We start from the raw sequence: 18428 nt of genomic DNA, 5'->3' as shown, positions 1-18428 counted from the left end.
ACCATTCCCTATTTAACAGAACAAATTATGAAAATGTGTGTTACTGTGAGGCTGCAGCCATGGGTCAAAGATATTTGTTGGCTTTATTTTACATATAGTGACTAAACACTGAAAAGAATCTGAGCAGCTCATGTGTTGAAATGTGATCAATGAACAGCAAACAGACTGAAGTTCGACAGCAGTGAGAAGGAACCTTCAGGGGGAACTTTAGATTAAACTCTTTGTTTCTGGCTGTCAGATTAACCCCCGTCAGGATTGCTCTGGTGTCTGATCCCTAATCCATCTTTACAACCTCCTGCCCCCTTTCCTCACCTGTGCCCCCTCTCCTTGCTCAGTGTTCCAATTAGGAATTTCTGTGTTTTGGTTTCTTTATCATCTTTGTCATCATGTGGTTGTTGCAGAATGTAGCAAACCATAATAATAGTATAGTGATAGTAATTCTTTGTGTGTTTTGTTTGGTTTTGAATGTATATTGGCAATAGTACGTAAACACGTGTAAAATGGAGTGTAAATACACAGAGGTTTGGTGGTGGTTGAGTTTGAGTGAGAAAACAGTTGATAGAATTTGAAAGATGTGGTCACTGAATGTATTTTGAAAGAAATGAAAAGTGATCCATAGTTTAGCCATGCTGACTTCTGTTGTGTCGACTGTGTGAAGAGTTCTGAAAAAATGAGTTAGCTGTAAAAAACTGTAATGAAGACATTAAACTCCCCAGGAGCGTTTAGAGGCAGAAGGTTTCTGTTTTTTTAAGGATGGAACATATTTTTTTATTTATGTTGACAGTATCGGATTCATCACCTCATTAAGAAGAACAGATTATTAATATTAACTAAAAAATTTAATTTGTCATTAACTTTAACGTTTAACGTTTAACTCTCAAACAGCTGGACTGATGCAGAGCAACAGTGCATTGTGGGATACTGTGAGGTGATGTTAGGATGAGTGTTCATCAGTGTGGGTTCAGTGTGGTGTGTATTGGTTCACACCTGTCTGCTACCTGGTACCCGATTCATTGTGCCGGTGAACCGGGTGTCTAAACTGAAACAGCTGAGTCTGTGAGATCTGGCAGAGGGTTGAGGATGTCTTAACAGTGAGAGACTTCCAACACTCTTAACTGGTCTGAGAACAGCAACCATCAGACTAATAAAGGCACACCAAAGAAGTTTGGTTTTGAACGTGTTCTTACAATAGATTATATGTGCGCTCTGTTCCCGGCCTGTGGACCCGGACATAAACCCCTAATGGCCTCTGTTACATTCAGACTCTGGTGCCCCCCAGTGGTCACATTAACACACTGCACCATAGAAATGTTTTTATAGGTTAATGTATAAAATGAGTCACTTTGAATTCTCTTACAGGGTCGCTATGTTTAATAAACCTGTCGTCCAAACAGCAGCTCTTCTTTCAGAGGACAAACTGTCGGCTGAACGTCGGCTGAATGTCAGCCAGTGACAATGAAGAGTCAGAGACAGCAGAGTCTTCATCATGTCTCTGTAAACACTCTGTCATGATCAGCTGCTCCGTCTGCCAAAAACTGAATTATCTTCTGTTCTGTCTCACTTTCATAAACTGTGAACAGAAACCAACAGCAGTGACTCTGTGTGTTTATACACTTTATTAATCGCCCCTTAAAACAACTGAAACAATCAATCAATCAATTTATTTGCCACATGCAAGCATACATCATACAAGGTACAATTACGATTAAATGCAATCCCGCCAGTTCCTTCAATTAGTCTATTAAAAAGAATAATATTAATAATATATGTGTATGATGGGGGAGATAATTTATTGATGTCACCTTGTGCTCTAAATTCTGTTATTTACATTCTCGTGTGAGACACGAGACACGCCCTCCGTCCGTCCCTGAGTCACCGTCACCTGACTGATCGATGCTCTCTCTCTCTTTCTCTCTCGCTCTCTCTCTCTCTCTCTCTCTCTCTCTCTCTCACACACACACACACACACACACACACACACACACACAGACAGACAGCACTAATCGATCTAACACAGAATTCGATCCCAGAGAACCGGAAATCAGGTGAAGGCTGACACTGACCCTACAGCAGGGTCCAACCCGGAGCTTTAAGTCATGGTCTTCGAGTCTCTGGTCAGCGACCTGCTCAACAGGTTCATCGGAGATTACGTGGAGAACCTGGACAAGTCCCAGCTCAAAATCGGGATCTGGGGAGGTGAGCTCAACAGCTAGCTAGCAGCTACCCCGATGAGGCCAGACTCTGTTCAGAAAATATTACACTTTTTAAATTCCCTGCATTCTAAAAATATATTAACACGCCGTAGAACATGTTCGAATACCTAATGCTAAACATCAGGTTCTACTCTTGAAGTCGGCATCCATACAACCCACCAGTCAGCTTTTGTTCCGATGAAATTTCAATTTTAGTCAAAGCTTCACCAGCTGTCCACCGACATATCTCCACCAAAATACTGCGAGACGTTAACGGAAGCGAGCCCGCTGCTGTGGTCTTAAATATCTGTTTTTATATTGTAATTTTACTTTAGTCACATTAAATTACCAGGTGTTCTTACGAGGTTTGGCGTAATAATCTCCCCGTCACAGGACCTCAGTAGTCGGGTAAACAAACAGCCCCCCCCCCCCGCTCCCTGGTCAGTAGGCCTACGCTGACTGCACCTGGCTGTGGTCAGACCAGGTATATCTCTCTGATCCCAGATCAGCAACTAAACAGTTAAATCAAAATGAGGTTTAAATGCCAAGTATGTTCACACATGCAATGAATCTGCTTCGGTATTTCGGTGTATAACAATAAACATAATAAGAGAAAAACGTTTTACTGACAGTCAAGAGGCAGAAATATAAAGACAGATGGACACAGAGGCTGTACAGAGTTAATTAAATTAACTGTCTGTCCTGTAAATTAAAATTGTTTACAGACTCTGAAACTGAACTGAGACCGACATCTGACTTTCAGACTCATTTTTATTTTTAATTTCATGTATAACTTCATTTGAATTAGTAAATGTAAAAACAAATGGATTGGCCATTTTTTATATATATAATAATAATTTATGAAGCTTCTGTTAACTGTGTGTCTCTTCTGTGGCTCTGCAGGAAATGTTGTACTTGAGAACCTGAAAGTGAAGGAAAACGCTTTGGTAAGTCTGTGGCTCCGCCTCCTCCCTCTGATGTCATCATACAGAGTGTTTCTGATAGGTCCGCCTCCTCCCTCTGATGTCATAATCCAGAGTTTCTGATAGGTCCGCCTCCTCCTCTGATGTCATGTTTCTGATAGGTCCGCCTCCTCCCACTGATGTCATCATCCATATCAGAATCAAAGATAACATCCACTCACTTATAAAAACTGCTCACCAAGTGAACAAACTGAAACAGTTTTCTAGCTTCTAAATTTCACATTGTGCGTCTCACTGCACATGCTCAGTTTCCCTCATTGGCCCCGCCCACACATTCCAGTTTCCCTCATCAGGCTCAGTTTCCCGCCTCAGATTCAGTTTCCCTCCTCAGCCTCAGTTTCCCGCCTCAGATTCAGTTTTCCGCCTCAGACTCAGTTTCCCTCCTCAGACTGCGTTTCCCTCCTCAGCCGGTGTTGTCACGAGTTTATTAACTGGTGGGAAAATATCCTCACTGTGGCATCCCTAGTTTAGATCCATAAGTGACTCAAGTGATAAAATGATTATCAAAACGGTTACTAATTAATTTTCTCAGCTTTAATAATGACAATGTATATGTTTGTGTTTCAGAGTGAGTTTGATGTTCCATTCAAAGTGAAGGCCGGACAGATCGGTGAGTTCTGACTGCTGTAAACTACAAGACTGACAATCAATCAGAGGAGAATAATTTAAGAAGAAGTGAAGCATGAGTCAGTTTTTTTGTCTTTGTTCCTCATGGCGGTTCTCTCTTTTAAAGTGACAATATAAATCTCACGGTTACACAATAACATGACAAAACCACACAGAGAAGCACAACATGCATCTACACACAGTATGACCTCACATACAACATAAAATACAGAACTCAGAAACACATAGATGAGGTCAGTGTGTGTTTACTACTGAAGCATGATGCATCACTGATATCATAATAACAAAGACTAAAGAGACAACATTGGTTTAACTAAAGTCTCTGCTCACTAGATTCTGATAATGCTTTAAAGATCCCCACCAGACTAATAATTCCACATTAAAATCCTTGGGCAGCACAGTGTTGCAGTGGTTAGTTTGCATGTTCACCCTGTGCCTACGTGGGTTCTCTCAGGGTTCTACAGCTTCCTCCCACAACCCAAAGACATGCAGGTTAATTGCCTGTAGGTGTGACTGTGAATGTGAATGGTTGTCTATGTGTCAGCCCTGTGATAAACCGGCGACCTGTTCAGGGCTTACCCCGCCTCTCACCCAATGTCAGCTGCAAAGGATAAGCGGTTATAGAAAATGGATGGATGGAATGGATTAAAATCCTTAAAAAGGCATCTACTCCTTCTAGCTCTATGGGTGGCTATATGGCAAATGTTGTTCAGCTTTCCAAGGTGTCGCCTACTTCACTGTGAAGTCCATTCTCAGTGTATGTGCACTGGCGGCTGAGTTGATGAGCTTGACTGGGATTTTTTGCTGTCTAAGCTACAGGAAGACATGAAAGCATTTCCCACTGGAAGGATAGCTGGACCTAACGGGTTCGGCCAAGAGTTCTATAAAGCCTTTCAAGATGTCCTTGCACCGACATTGACTGAAGATTTTAAAAACAAGAGGCTCCCGTTCTCTCCCAGTGAAGCAAATGTCTGTGTGTTATTAAAAAGAGCAATTGGATCCTGGCAGTTAAAGGCCCATTGCTCTAATAAGCTATGATCTGAAAATAATTACAAAAGTATTAGCAAATTGGCTGGGCAAGCAAATAGCAAATATCATCCACCCGAACCAAACAGGATTACTTACTCAATGGCCAGCGGTGTCATTACCAGGACTTTCTGAAAACTCCATAAAGAACCTTTAAGTGCATCCTTTTTTAAGAAGCTTGATTCTCGTGTATTGTCCGTTTATATGGGGTTACAAATCACACAGGATATCCAAGGTTCATCTACACAAACCACTTAAGAAAGTTGGTCTTGGTCTGCTGATTTTGAAACACTAGTAGTGGAGTACCCACTGGAAATGTGTAGTGAAAAGAACCCTTCATGGCTACACCTAGAAGCCTCTGCTGTTGAAAATTCTTCACTTCCTGCTCCTTTGTTTTTTCAGTTCTGCCCTGGTAAGTCAAAGCAAGTCAATTAAACAAAACTTTACCTTAAAGAATTCTTTACGACTATTAAATATGGTAAAAGTGGCTCATCAAAGTCTCCTTGTTTCTATGCACGCACCCATATACCAAAGACAGACACAGGTATCAGAACTTTTTACATATGTACATTGATGGCCAATTTGCATCATTTATTCAATTAAGTACTAATTTCAATGTTTCAAATTCCAAATCCAAGTTAAGGATAACATCGTATCTGACTTGATATCAAAAAAAATTGAAAGTCTACCACTTCACCCAGCTTTGTGCATTGGCTCAAGGAGATGTTGCCTATTATACAAATTCAAAGACTGTGTCGACACAAACCCAATACACAGAATAGATTTGAGAGAATATGGGGACCATTCTTGACACAGTGTCTTATTACCCTGCATTCACAGGGACTCTGACCTGCCTGGCTACATGAGTGGGTGTGGTGTTTAACTTTTCTTACATGTAACTTGCTCCCAAGATGTTACAATTGGGACATTTTTGAAATGCTATCTATGTAACCTTGTTAACTGACAGCCTTTTTGTTTTCTGTTTGTGTTCTATCATCCCTGTAACTACATTTGTAAGTTCACATTTGAAAAATGACAGTTATGGTAAAATAAACAAAACAGAAATGCTTGGTGACCAAGTGCATCAAAACCAAAAACCAAACTAACCAAATAATCTAACTTGATATACTGAGCTCACATAGCTGTTGAGGACTTCCTGTTTGTCTGTTTTCAGGGAAGCTGACGTTGAAGATTCCCTGGAAGAATCTTTACAATGATGCTGTGGTCGCCACGTTGGACGGTCTATACCTGCTGGTCGTTCCTGGAGCCAGTAAGTGACGGTTTAAACCTCATTGTACGTCTGTCATGCCTTAAGACAGCAGAGAGCAGAGAGAGAGACAGAGTTCTTAAAGTTCCTTAGTTCTCAAACATGACTTATGAATTGACGTTGCTTTTCACCACAACACACATCGATTAGACAGCCACCATTAAAGACAGCTTAATTGTCATTAGTCACTGCCGTGTTATGTGAAAGACTAATTGGAAATCAGTGCAACAAGAATGAGCATAATATGGCCCAAGTCCTGTAGCCAGTTCCTTTTCGCACATGCTTTGAATTGCGCTTTACACATTAATTATTTACTGAGTTGAATTCTCGACCATTCCAGACCATTAAATTATCAAAATAAAATTACAAAAATCGTCCCAAAAAAAAAACTGCTGATGGACTCAGCCAATCGCTGATAGCCAATATATTTGTCCAATCGCCCTAGTCCAGTAATAGTTGTAATAGTTCTTAGTTTGGTCCCTCACCTGGGACCAGTTCTGACATGTGGGACCCTATCAGGAGTGGTTTCCCCATAATAGACAACTGAATGTTTGTTCTGTTAACAGTAACTTAATAATTAAACATTCATCAAATTCTCACCAGTTTTATAAATATTCAAAATAACTGAGTTGTTGAATACTGCGAGAATAATTTACACTACCGAGTAAATAGAGCCAGCTGATTGGCTGGTCTGGTCTGGAGGTGGCTTGTACATATAGACTGACGTGTATTCAGTGTGTGTTCTCAGTTGTTGTGTGTGTGTTCCAGCTGGATCTCAGCTGAAAATGTGTCCATATAATGGTAAGATGCCGAGGTTTAGAGGTGGTGGTTCAAGTTCAGGTCTGATCCGGTTTCTGTGCTTCCTGTTGTTGAGGCTGCACGATGTCCACATAATAATAATAATAATAATAATAATAATGATAATAATGACAACAACAATACATGTTGTGTTGTGATCTGATGAAAAATGTACAGCTCTCCTTCACAATACTAGCTTTTACTGCGAAGGAGCTGCAGTTGTGATACAGACTGCCATATGTTGAGTTAGCATTGATGCTAACTGTTTGCATGTTAAGATTTTGGTCTAAATCTGAACATTTTTCAGCATTTTACTGTAGGAGAGGAACTGTCTCTGACAAAGAGACAACAGAGAGAAATCAGTTTCATGATGTCTGATATCACAACCTATTACAATGTAGAAACTCAGTGGATTAACAGTAAAACATTGTGCAGCCCTGTGTTCAACTGTGTCGTCTACCTCTCATACTGTTGAACCTTTTTCATTTCATGGCTTCCTGTAGATGTAGCTGGTTTTTAATCTGGGAAAATCTGGTTTCCTGGTTACTACAGTCTGATTCTGGGTGTGTCTGGGAGGCTTTTGGAGGATTTCCTGGTAACTGGAACAGTTTTGTCTTGAAATCTTGATTCTTTAGGAACACTTAACCTAAAATGCCAAACATTAACAGGGTGGAGGCTTGCCAACTATCTTTTAGACAGAACTGGAAACTTTAAACAACTTAAAAGTTAACAATATCAGGGCTACTAAGCAGCCCTTGAGTTGCATGATTTGATTCATGAATCTGATAAATTAAAAGAACTGCAATGGGTCTTCACCTGATGTGGGACTGTTGATCTTGACATGACACTTGATGTTGGACTGTTGATCTTGACTTGACCCACCATGAGCAAGCACTTTGGCGACAGTGGCAAGGAAAAACTTCATTTTAAGAGGCAGAAACCTTGAGCAGAACCAGACTCTAGGTGGGCGGTCATCTGCTTTGACCGGTTGTTATATTGTGCCAAATCACAACAGTTATTTCAGGGCACTTTTTATATAGAGGAGGTATAGGCCGTACTCTTTATAATATTGATCTTGACTCAGGACCTGATGTGGGACTGTTGGTCTTGGCTTGAGACTTGACATGGGACTGTTGATCTTGACTTAGGACTTGATGTGGCACTGTTAATCTCAATTTGAAACCTGAGGCTTATACTGCGAAGCAAGTTCAACATACCCAGGATATCTTTTCATCATCTGGCTTCACTAAGCCTAACAACCGCAATTACGCTAAGCGGTTGCACAACATTCCAGAGGTCCTGTATTAGTTTTTGTGTAGTCCTTTATAGAAGCCTTCATCTCACTACCCTCTTCATGCGACCGTTCCTGTTCTTCATTACTGGACAACAGCATTGCCATCACTTGGTCCTTCTCTTTCTGTTTTGGAGGGTCTGTGGGCTCATACTCCTCTACCAAGTCACTGTCAACGTGTTCCTCCTGGAATGTCCTTTCAGCTCGATTCTCAGCCGGGTTTTCCACCGCTGAATAAACCTCATCTCTTTGCTCATCAGAGAAAAAAGAACGCTTCTTAAAATGTTGGTCAAGATCAGCAGCTTTTATATAGATGTTGATCGATCCAGGAGTCGCTCTTCAGCAAGTGTGCTGTACCTGTCAGATACACCTCCATTTGCAGCACGTTTCAGACATCTGTGGTAAAACTGACTGCTTCACATTTGTTTATTAACTGGGAAATCTCTGCCCTTGTGGATATGTATTTTGTGTTCACTGCATGCATGACCGTCTCTCTTTTGGGAACATGTGTATCCTGGTTATTATTCAAAATGCTCCCACACTTTTGAAGTTTTTTCCCCCACACATTGTGAGGTATTAGGTAGCTAAAAAAATGTAAAGCCCATCCAAGATACTGCTGTGATGGTCCCGCAAATTTTAATAGTGCAACTTAGTCTACCATGGTGATTTATGCGCACATGAGGGACATTGATTGAAAGCACATAAGTCAGGGGTGTCGAACTCATTTTCACCGAGGGCCACATCAGCGTAATGACTGTCCTCAAAGGGCCAGATGTAACTTATAAATGTAACTAAATGTAATCGAATGTAATGTAAAATAAATGTAACTACTCCTTAATGTTAAATAACTCTGAATTTATTACTTATTCAAGTCACAAACATTGCAGTTGCATAGAAAAAATATGTTTGTTTGTTGCTCTGTTATAACATAAATCCTTTTAATTTGTCAGCTTATGAAACCCACATAACTCCATCAATCATGGATCAAACTATCCAAGTGAATGAAGAAAAATAACATAATAAATAACTCTGAAAAAACTCAGAAAAATAACACAATAAATACCCATTACCCACCACCCATTGGCGGTGAGCCGTCACTTCGCGGGTATCATAGTCGACAGGCATTGTGGGAAATGTAGTTTTTGGTCAAAGCACTCTTTTGACCTATTTATTTTTAGACACTCAGACCTTTTAAGCTCTCGCGGGCCCGCGGGCCTTGAGTTTGACACATATGACATAAGTTATTTCAAGAAACCAAGCAATTCTATGTAAAATCAGACATTCAGCACCCCCTATGTAGCCTGAATGAAATGATCCTTGGTTTCATAACCACATTTTCCAGCCACTGTGACGATTCGACTGTGAGATTGGCAGTCGAATCGGGCTCCTTAGATCGTTAGATCAATCCTTAATTGTTGAATAGTCAACTGCTCAGGGTCACCCCTATACGTGAACTAATATAGGCTGTCTGGTGTGGCTACAAGGTTAGCACTATGGCTAACCACCATCGAGTCAGAATAACGGGTGTTTTTCCTGTTTTTCACTTTCTGCCGACAGTGTGTAAATGCAGCATCACGTAATAGAGCAGGTTGGTGGAATATAAAATCAGTTTCAACAGACATTACTCTTTTGTTTGATTTGTATTTTTTCATAGCGATGAAGTTTGATGCAGCAAAAGAGGAGCGTTACCAGCAGGAAGCAAAGCAGAGAGAGCTGCAACGCATTGAGGAGGCGCTACAGATGGCTGCACGCAGAGGTGAGACTGACCTGTTTCTGATTGACCTCTGAATGACCTCTGACTGACCTCTGACTGACCTCTGACCTCTGAATGACCTCTGACTGACTTCTGAATAATCTCTGGCCTCTGATGACCTCTGACCTCTCTCTGACTGACCTCTGACTCATCCTGTTACACCTGAGGACTCACCTGGCTTGTGTTCTTCTGCTTGCTGCTGTTTGTGTTTTCTGCCTCCTCTCTGTTCTATGCTGCTGTTGAATCTGCTGATTTGAAGCTTTCTGGGGATTTTAACTTTTTCTTCCTGCAGACAACCCGAAAGAGAGCAGATATACAACACAAAGCAGTCATCACACACATCGACACATTTGTTAAAACAACACAAGCCTTATTAAAAGCATAAGATTGAGTGTCTCAAGCTGACGTTTGTGTTGTAGTTCAGTTCAGTAGTGGGGTGTTACTGATTCACTTCACTTGGTTTAGTGAAACATGTAATTCATCTGTTCATACTGCATGAAGGAGATGGACAGACTGATGAATGTATTAACATGTTGTTTGCACTGTTAATGCTGCGTTTGCTGTCAGCGTCTCAAACTGGAGATCTGCTGTTCAGTCTGGAGAGTGTTGTTTACAAGGAGCCTCACAACGGTAATGCACACACGCATACAATGATGCACACACACTCACACACACTGTAACACACACACTGTAACACACGCACACATACACACTGTAATGTACACACAAGCACTGTAATATAGACACACTGTAACACACACACACACACACACACACACACACACACTGCAACACACACACACACACACTCTAACACACACACACTCTAACACACACACACTCTAACACACACACTGCAACACACACACACACACACACACACACACACACACTCTAACACACACACACACACACACACACACACTGCAACACACACACACACACTCTAACACACACACACTCTAACACACACACTCTAACACACACACACACACACACTCTAACACACACACACACACACACACTGTAATATACACACACTGTAACACATGAACATACACTGTAATATGTACACACATGCAATGTCATACACACTGTTACACACACACACACACACACACACACACACACACTGTAATGTACACGCACGTACTGTAATATAGACACACACTGTAACACACACACACACACACACACTGTAATGTACACGCACGTACTGTAATATAGACACACACTGTAACACACACACCCACTGTAATATACACACACTCACTGTAATATACACACACGAACTGCAACACACACACACACACACACACACACTGTAACACACACACACACACACACACACACACACATACTGCAGCACACACAAACACACACACACACACACACACACACACACACACACTGTAATATATACACACACAAACTGTAATATACACACACATACTGTACCACATACACTCTGCAACACACACACACACACACACACTGTAATTTACACATACTGTAACACACACACACACACACACACACTGTAATATATACACACACACACACATACACACTGTAATATATACACACATACACACACACACTGTAATATACACACACACTAACTATGGGGGTGAAATGGGTCACGGAGGACGAGACGCATGTATATACGTTCGTGTGAGTTTTTTTTCCCTAAAGTCTGAGTTGTACTTATCACACACACTTGCACGTTCATACACATGTGGGGCTTTTAGTAAATAATCACACGCAACAGCTAACCACTGCCCCACCAAGCCAGGCCTGAACATGACAACATTAAACTTTTCTCCGGGCCCCTGCCAAATCTAACAGTGATCAGTGATTACATGTTTAGCCACGTCGTCATTCAACCGCTGGCTGTCGCGGTGGTGTCAGACAAAGTTGCATCACTGTTTATCTTCAAGCTAATTAGCTTGAACAACACACACTGGCTTTACAATAAAGTTTAAAGTCGCTGCTTCTTCATGTCTTCTGTTTGGATGAGTTTTAAACTCTGCTGTGACTCGGCTGTTCTCCTCTCACCTCCACCTGCCTCCTCACAACTCTTAAACTCAGTCAGATTGATTTATTTAAAGCTGCTGCTGGTTTCAATCATCACTGTGACCCTGAACATGAATATTAATCCCTCAGAAGATTAATGTGTTTGTGCTTCCTGTCTCTTTCTGTGTTTTCGGGCTTTTCTGTCACTAACTGCCGTCTCTCTCTTTAACGCTGCTAAAGTCCCAAAAGGATGTAAAAAACCTAAAAAGTCAAAAAAAGGCTTAAAGAAGCTGAAACGACACGACAACAAATCAGGTAAGTTTTGTTATTTGTGTGTCACCTGCTGGAAGGTTTGTGATGAAGACTTGTTTTCTGTTTTCAGTCTGTACAGACTGTAGAGTACAGACGTTAGCTGTTAGCTGCTAACATCTGCACAGACTGTAGAGTACAGACGTTAGCTGTTACCTGCTAACATCTGCACAGACTGTAGAGTACAGACATTCGCTGCTAATATTTGCACAGATTGTAAAGCACAGACGCTAGCTGTTAGCTGCTAACATCTGCACAAACTGTGGAGTACAGATGTTAGGTGGTCGCTCATAACATTTGTATAGATTATACAGTATGAATGTTAGCTGATAGCTGCTTAAATCTGTTCAGGTCCAGGTCTGATCATCTGATAGACTTCCTGGTTTCAGGTTTCTATTCAGGCCCATATCTGATTAGCTGACAGTCCTGGTCTCAGGTTTCTGTTCAGGTCCTGGACTGATCAGCTGACAGACATCTCTCAGACTCGTCTCTTCACAGTTTTCTGTTTATTTCAGAGAAACCTCAGGAGGAGAAGAAGGACACGTTTGTTGAGAAAATGGCCACTCAAGTGATCAAAAACCTGCAGGTGAAGATCAGCAGCATCCACCTGCGCTACGAGGACAACGTGAGTATTGGTCCAGGTTCAGGTTCAGGTCCAGGTTCATGTTCAGGTCTCACCTGTACCATCATACAGCAAGTGAAACGTGTCAGCAGGTAAGCTTCTCTGTCATGTGACTGTTTGTTTCAGCTCTCAGACCCACAGCGCCCCCTGTCTATGGGAGTAACACTGTCAGAGCTCAGCCTGCAGGTAACACACACACACACACACACACACACACACACACAAAATAGGAAAATATTAGATATTCAAGCTGTAGTGAGCTGTCTGAATTAAAACTTTGCAGTCTATTATCACATAATATTTAATCGCATTGCATTTCATTTTCACCGAAAAAAATATAAAAATGATGATGCTGTGATTTTGGCTGGGATTTGTACCAAACAAGCATGTTCCCTTACGTCTGGAGAACATTATTTGTCGGCCGGGGCATCTCTGTAGCACCACAATGCTTCATTTATAATGGTATGTTGTGACATTTTACCTCTACCAAAAAAAATATCAATTTAGATATTGCACTCGACCATATTGTGATTTCGATAATATTTCAATTAATTGTTCATCCTTGAAATGATGAGCAGAAAATGTCCTCACTTTTGGGGTGTAAAATTCAAACTGGTCCTCACAAAGGTACAAGAGTATTGACCCATTGTTATATTTTATTTTTCAGACCACTGATGAGAACTGGAAGTCGTGTATCTTGAATGAAGCAGCAAAGATCATCTATAAGGTAACAGACACTGTTTACCTTAACTTTAGTCAGTGGGTTACTGTTGACTTTCTGCATTAATTTAACTTCTATATTGTCATGTAAATCACAAATCTGGTTTTTATGGTCGGGGTAGGGGATTAGAGAAACCTCATTTCTGTCAAATCAGGAAGCAGAATCTTGTATCACCACCACAGTTAAAATCAGTAAGTGATGTTTCCAAAATATATTCAGTGGTAGAAAAGAATCTGATGACTGCAAAGCTACATGACAGATTTAAAGTTACCAGGGTTTTTTTTTACAGTGTGGGTAAACATGTCTGTTTCCTGTCTAACCTGAATTCTCAGAGTAACCTGGTCTCCTAGGTACATGTAAACACAAAGACTGATAAAATAAACGAGTAAAAAAAATGATTCTTTGTTAGAAACAAGCTCAATTAATACTGTATCGTCCTGCTCAAATCCGGTGTTCCACAGGAGTCAGTACTTGAACCGCTTTTACTCTGTTTGTAACTGCGGCCCCGTAGTCGCATTTTCAACAAATACACCATAAATTATCACTTCCATGCCAACGACACATCTTTCTTCTTGTAACAGTCAATGATTCCTCCAGCTTGTAAAACTATCAGAAAATCTTTGTCAGAAGTCCCACAGTGATCTGCAATAACTTCCTATGTTTGACTGAAATGTTGCTTGTTGGTTCCAGACACAGATTTGTTTTTATGTATTTTTCCATTAAGCTTGATGGCTGCATAATTTCTCAGAGCCATACAGTCAAAGGTCTGGGAATAGTTTTTGACCCCACTTTTGAGCCACATATCAACTGCCTTCTTTCACCTGCACATTAATTATTAATATTTCATATGTACAATACATTTTATCCAGTTCAGATGCTGAAATCATTGTAAATGCTTTTATAAAGTCCTCACAATGTAAAGAAGTTTGATCATATAATACCTGATGTGTTTAAACCAGAGCTGGTTACATAAATCCTTCTGACATGCAGAGATTTAAATAGATCGGCTCCTTCCTTCATCTCTAGGCTTATGACTCTGTATACTCCATCTTCCCTTTACGTCCTCTTGATGCTGCTTATTTAATGGTTCCTTTAATAAAAAATTTGGGGGTAGGGTCTTTGTCCATCAAGCTCATCATCAACTGATGTCTTTCTTGAGAAGTAGCTTCAATTCTTTTGCTATGAACTTAAAGGTCCCATATGATAGCAGAGCACTTCAATAACTCAGACAGACTGTACTTGGTGGGCGTGCTGTGATTGGAGCAGGTGACCTGCTGGGGGCGTGGCTGAGGGCGGTGACTGTATAGTTGTGACATCACAAGCTTAGAGAAGTCCTGACGGCTCCTTTAAAGGCACAGTGTTTGAATACGGGCTGTGTGCATTTCTCTGTGTGGACTGAGTGTTTTGATACTTTCATAGTATTTATAAAGCTAACCAAACAAGACATATACATCTCACTTTCTACAATATGGGACTTTTCATTTTTAATTTCCTAACCTCAATCCATTTGTTACCTGAATGTTTGAGCCTGTGTGTGTCTGATGTCATGTTTTCTAGCTAACTTGTGTGCAAAGACTCTTTGGGTGATGTGCACACAAATAAACTGAAGATGAATGTTTGTGTCACAGTGTTCTATAATCTGATTTGTTCCCCCCGTGATTGATTATTCATCAGATACTGGCTTGACCCTTGAGAGTTGATTTCTGGAATTGATGGAGCGACATAGAAACAATCAGCCTTTGTGACTGTTGTTTTTCATCATTTGTGACTTGTTTATGTGTTTGTTTTTTTGCTTGTGTCAGCTTGGTCGTCTGGAGTGTCTCTGTGCCTACTGGAACGTCAACAGTCCGGTCTTCTACAAAGGATCATGGGAAGACATTGTGGTAAGTTGATGTCTTTTTAAACGAAAACAAACTCATCTGTCAGCAGAGAGTTACAACCAACCAACAAACCAGCCAACACATTTATTTTGGCTTTCTTGTCATACCCTCCATCCCACATGGGATTACATGAGACACCACAATGTTTCAAACAACTAACAGCAACCTGAACAAAATGTTTTTCATAATGAGAAGATAATGTCCAAATACTCAGACAGAGCAAATGTTTGATGATTTCACAGTCTTCCAAGGTTCTGGTTCTGAGGGCATGATCTATGTGGTGTTGGCCGAAATACACCAAAATTGAAAACAGTAAAATCCGTTCGTTCTGATGGAGTTGCTGCGAACAGAGAATCCGCTTGTCAGGATTTCCTATTTAGAAAAAAACAAATCCTCAGATTTCAGCAAATGTTGTCTGTAAACAATTAGTTGATTATCAAAGTAGTCTCAGATTCATTTTCTGTTAATCAGCTAATTGATGAATCGACTAATCTTGCACTCACTTTCATTATCACTGATCTGCTTGAGGAACCTTTTTTGGCTGTTTCCTGTTGATTCAGTTCAACAGACAAAGAAACAAACACAAGCTGAAAATCCTGCAGGTGTTTGTAGCAGAAACAACAGCAGATTGTGGTGAGAATTCCCAGGAAATAGCAGGACCCTGAACTGCACACAGTCACTGTCAACAAGTTAACTGATGTTAAATCAATGTCAGTCAACATATTGTTGTGTTTGTCTGCTGTGTGTTTATGTGTTTATTGATTGTGTGTTAGTTCAGGTCAGCGGCGTAGGCTGAAATTGTATTTTGGGTGGGCAAATACAAAAGTGAGTGGGCCATCTTTTCCCAGAAAAAAATATGAAAAGTTAGAAAAAGAAAAAAGAACAAACATAAACTAAATGAAAAACAAGCTACCGGATTACTTTGCAACATTCTGCATCACAAAGGCGATAACAGCAAACACTGCCTGTCCAACAGAGCATCAGTCTGTAAAGGCTGTGCAGTATAGACAAAAAGTGTCTTTTAGGCTATATCCAGCCGGCTGTGCATTGGCTCTACAGCCACTGTTAATTAACTATTTCATTATAACCCAGTGTTAACTAAGAAAGAAATTGCAAATGTAACATTTCCCTTGTGAATCCTGGAGCTGCTCCTGGAGCTGCTGCACCTCCAGCACCCGCGGCTGCGAGTGAACCCGCATAAAGCTGACCGGAAGAAAGCACTGTACCGCCAGAGAGCAAGCGATCGGGCTTTTTTCAAATAAACACTTTGTTCAGTCATTGTTGTGGCGTTAACGTTACATCTCCTGACTGAAGGCAGCTAAGGAAGGTCTGCGTGTCAGATCCAGAGCACAAATACATTCCAGAGACTTCCTACAACTTATTTAAACAGTTCCGTTGTAATCATTTAACAATAAATGAAGTTTATATTTATTTATTTCCATATATATTTTTTACATTTATTGTTACAAATTGTATTTTGATCAAACTTGGCTGGGTGGGCCAGTGCCGGCCAGGCCCATTACTGGCTACGGGCCTGGTTCAGGTTGAATCAGGGTCAAACAGCTGAATATAAATAAATGTGTGACGTTCAGAATCACAAAGAGCAGCAGGAACAATCAAACACTGTTCACTGCTTCACTGTCAACTGTTATATTTAGGATTTAAAAGACAGCATTGTAAGGGATTCATTTCATTTTTAATTATTTGAATTGTATTATTAAAAATGTGGTAAAAATCGTTAAAGGTGGTAACTTGTATTTCTTTAGTGTTATATTATTCTATCTTTAAAGAGATGTTCCTTTATCTTGTTAAAAACTGTATGTGGGTGAACACAGCCTCAGTCTTCATCCTCCTCCTCCTCTTCCTCCTCCTTCTCTGTTTGTTCTGCAGGATCAGCTGAAATGTGGGATCAGCCGTAAAGATCAGCAGCTTCCTCACTATCAGTACAGTGAGTTCATTACTTCACATTTAACTGTCAGACAGCATTTCTTTAGTCAACATCTGTAGATTTAATCATAACATTAATCTGAACTCAGTCCTACTGACAAACGTAAACCCTGAATATTATAATGTTATGTTCATGTTAACTGCCTGCATGTTTCCATATTTTTTGAGTGGTTTTGTTGCTGCTTTAGAATTTAGTATATAATTCAGTTTCTTTAACATCACTGACAGAAACCAAACGTCACTGAAATAAAAGCTGTTTTTGATTAGTGCAACAGATCAAACAGATAAATTCATTATTGGCTTAAGCAGGAAACTGTTTGACCAATCAGGAGCTACAGTGTGTGAATGCAGTTTTGACTCAGACTTCAGTAATTTGTTCATATGTCCATTTTCCACATTATCTTTTACTTTGACTAAAATTGTCCTAATGTGTATTAAACCTTTTATCAAGTTTTAGTCTTGTTTTCATTGTGAAAAGTCGTCAACAAATATTTTCATTCATAGTTTGATGGCATGTAGATATAATGTGTCTGTACTGTTAAACAGGATGTGGATGTTTTTCTCTTCCTGGTGTCAGAACAGTTCCCTCACAGGGACCCATAGTGTCGGATTTCGAAGACTGATGAATCTACACCTACCAAATATTCACCATTTATACATTCCTACAATTATTCTCTAAATGATTTCTATCAGCTGCAGAGAAAGTGAGAAATGAAAATATTTTTGATTATCAGCTGGATGTTCTTTACTGATTGGTTGCTTTTTTTGTAGTTTTCAAGCCGATCTTTGCTTCAGCTAAAATGTGCATCAACCCGAGCGCTGAGCTGGAACTGAAAACTCCAAAAGCAAATCTTCACCTGGAGGTTCAGAATATCGCCATAGAGATGACCAAACCACAGGTAACGTGAGACATTCGGGTGAGACAACAAGGACAGATAGCCAGGACAGACAGCCAAGTGAGACAGCCAAGTGAGACAGCTAAGTGAGACAGCCAAG

At 40.4% G+C, this 18428-nt stretch overlaps 1 protein-coding gene across 2 annotated transcripts in view; it reads left to right on the top strand.

The window, feature by feature from the left end:
- Positions 1-2063: 2063 nt before the first annotated feature.
- The window catches only part of vps13c (vacuolar protein sorting 13 homolog C), a 98844-nt gene continuing 82479 nt past the window's right edge, over positions 2064-18428 (top strand). The window contains exons 1-13 of one of the 2 annotated variants that reach the window (XM_070907809.1): positions 2064-2196; positions 3096-3139; positions 3743-3785; positions 6003-6098; positions 9839-9940; positions 10505-10567; positions 12203-12268; positions 12778-12887; positions 13011-13070; positions 13552-13611; positions 15408-15488; positions 17376-17433; positions 18204-18331. In XM_070907809.1, the coding sequence (XP_070763910.1) occupies positions 2097-2196; positions 3096-3139; positions 3743-3785; positions 6003-6098; positions 9839-9940; positions 10505-10567; positions 12203-12268; positions 12778-12887; positions 13011-13070; positions 13552-13611; positions 15408-15488; positions 17376-17433; positions 18204-18331 (1011 nt within the window). In that variant the 5' untranslated portion in view covers positions 2064-2096. The remainder of the gene's footprint in view (positions 2197-3095; positions 3140-3742; positions 3786-6002; positions 6099-9838; positions 9941-10504; positions 10568-12202; positions 12269-12777; positions 12888-13010; positions 13071-13551; positions 13612-15407; positions 15489-17375; positions 17434-18203; positions 18332-18428) is intronic. The other variant, XM_070907817.1, reaches the window with a different exon arrangement.

This window comes from Enoplosus armatus, chromosome 1, assembly GCF_043641665.1.
Source record: "Enoplosus armatus isolate fEnoArm2 chromosome 1, fEnoArm2.hap1, whole genome shotgun sequence".
Taxonomy (NCBI): domain Eukaryota; kingdom Metazoa; phylum Chordata; class Actinopteri; order Centrarchiformes; family Enoplosidae; genus Enoplosus; species Enoplosus armatus.
This window is presented reverse-complemented; position numbering and strand designations above follow the sequence as displayed.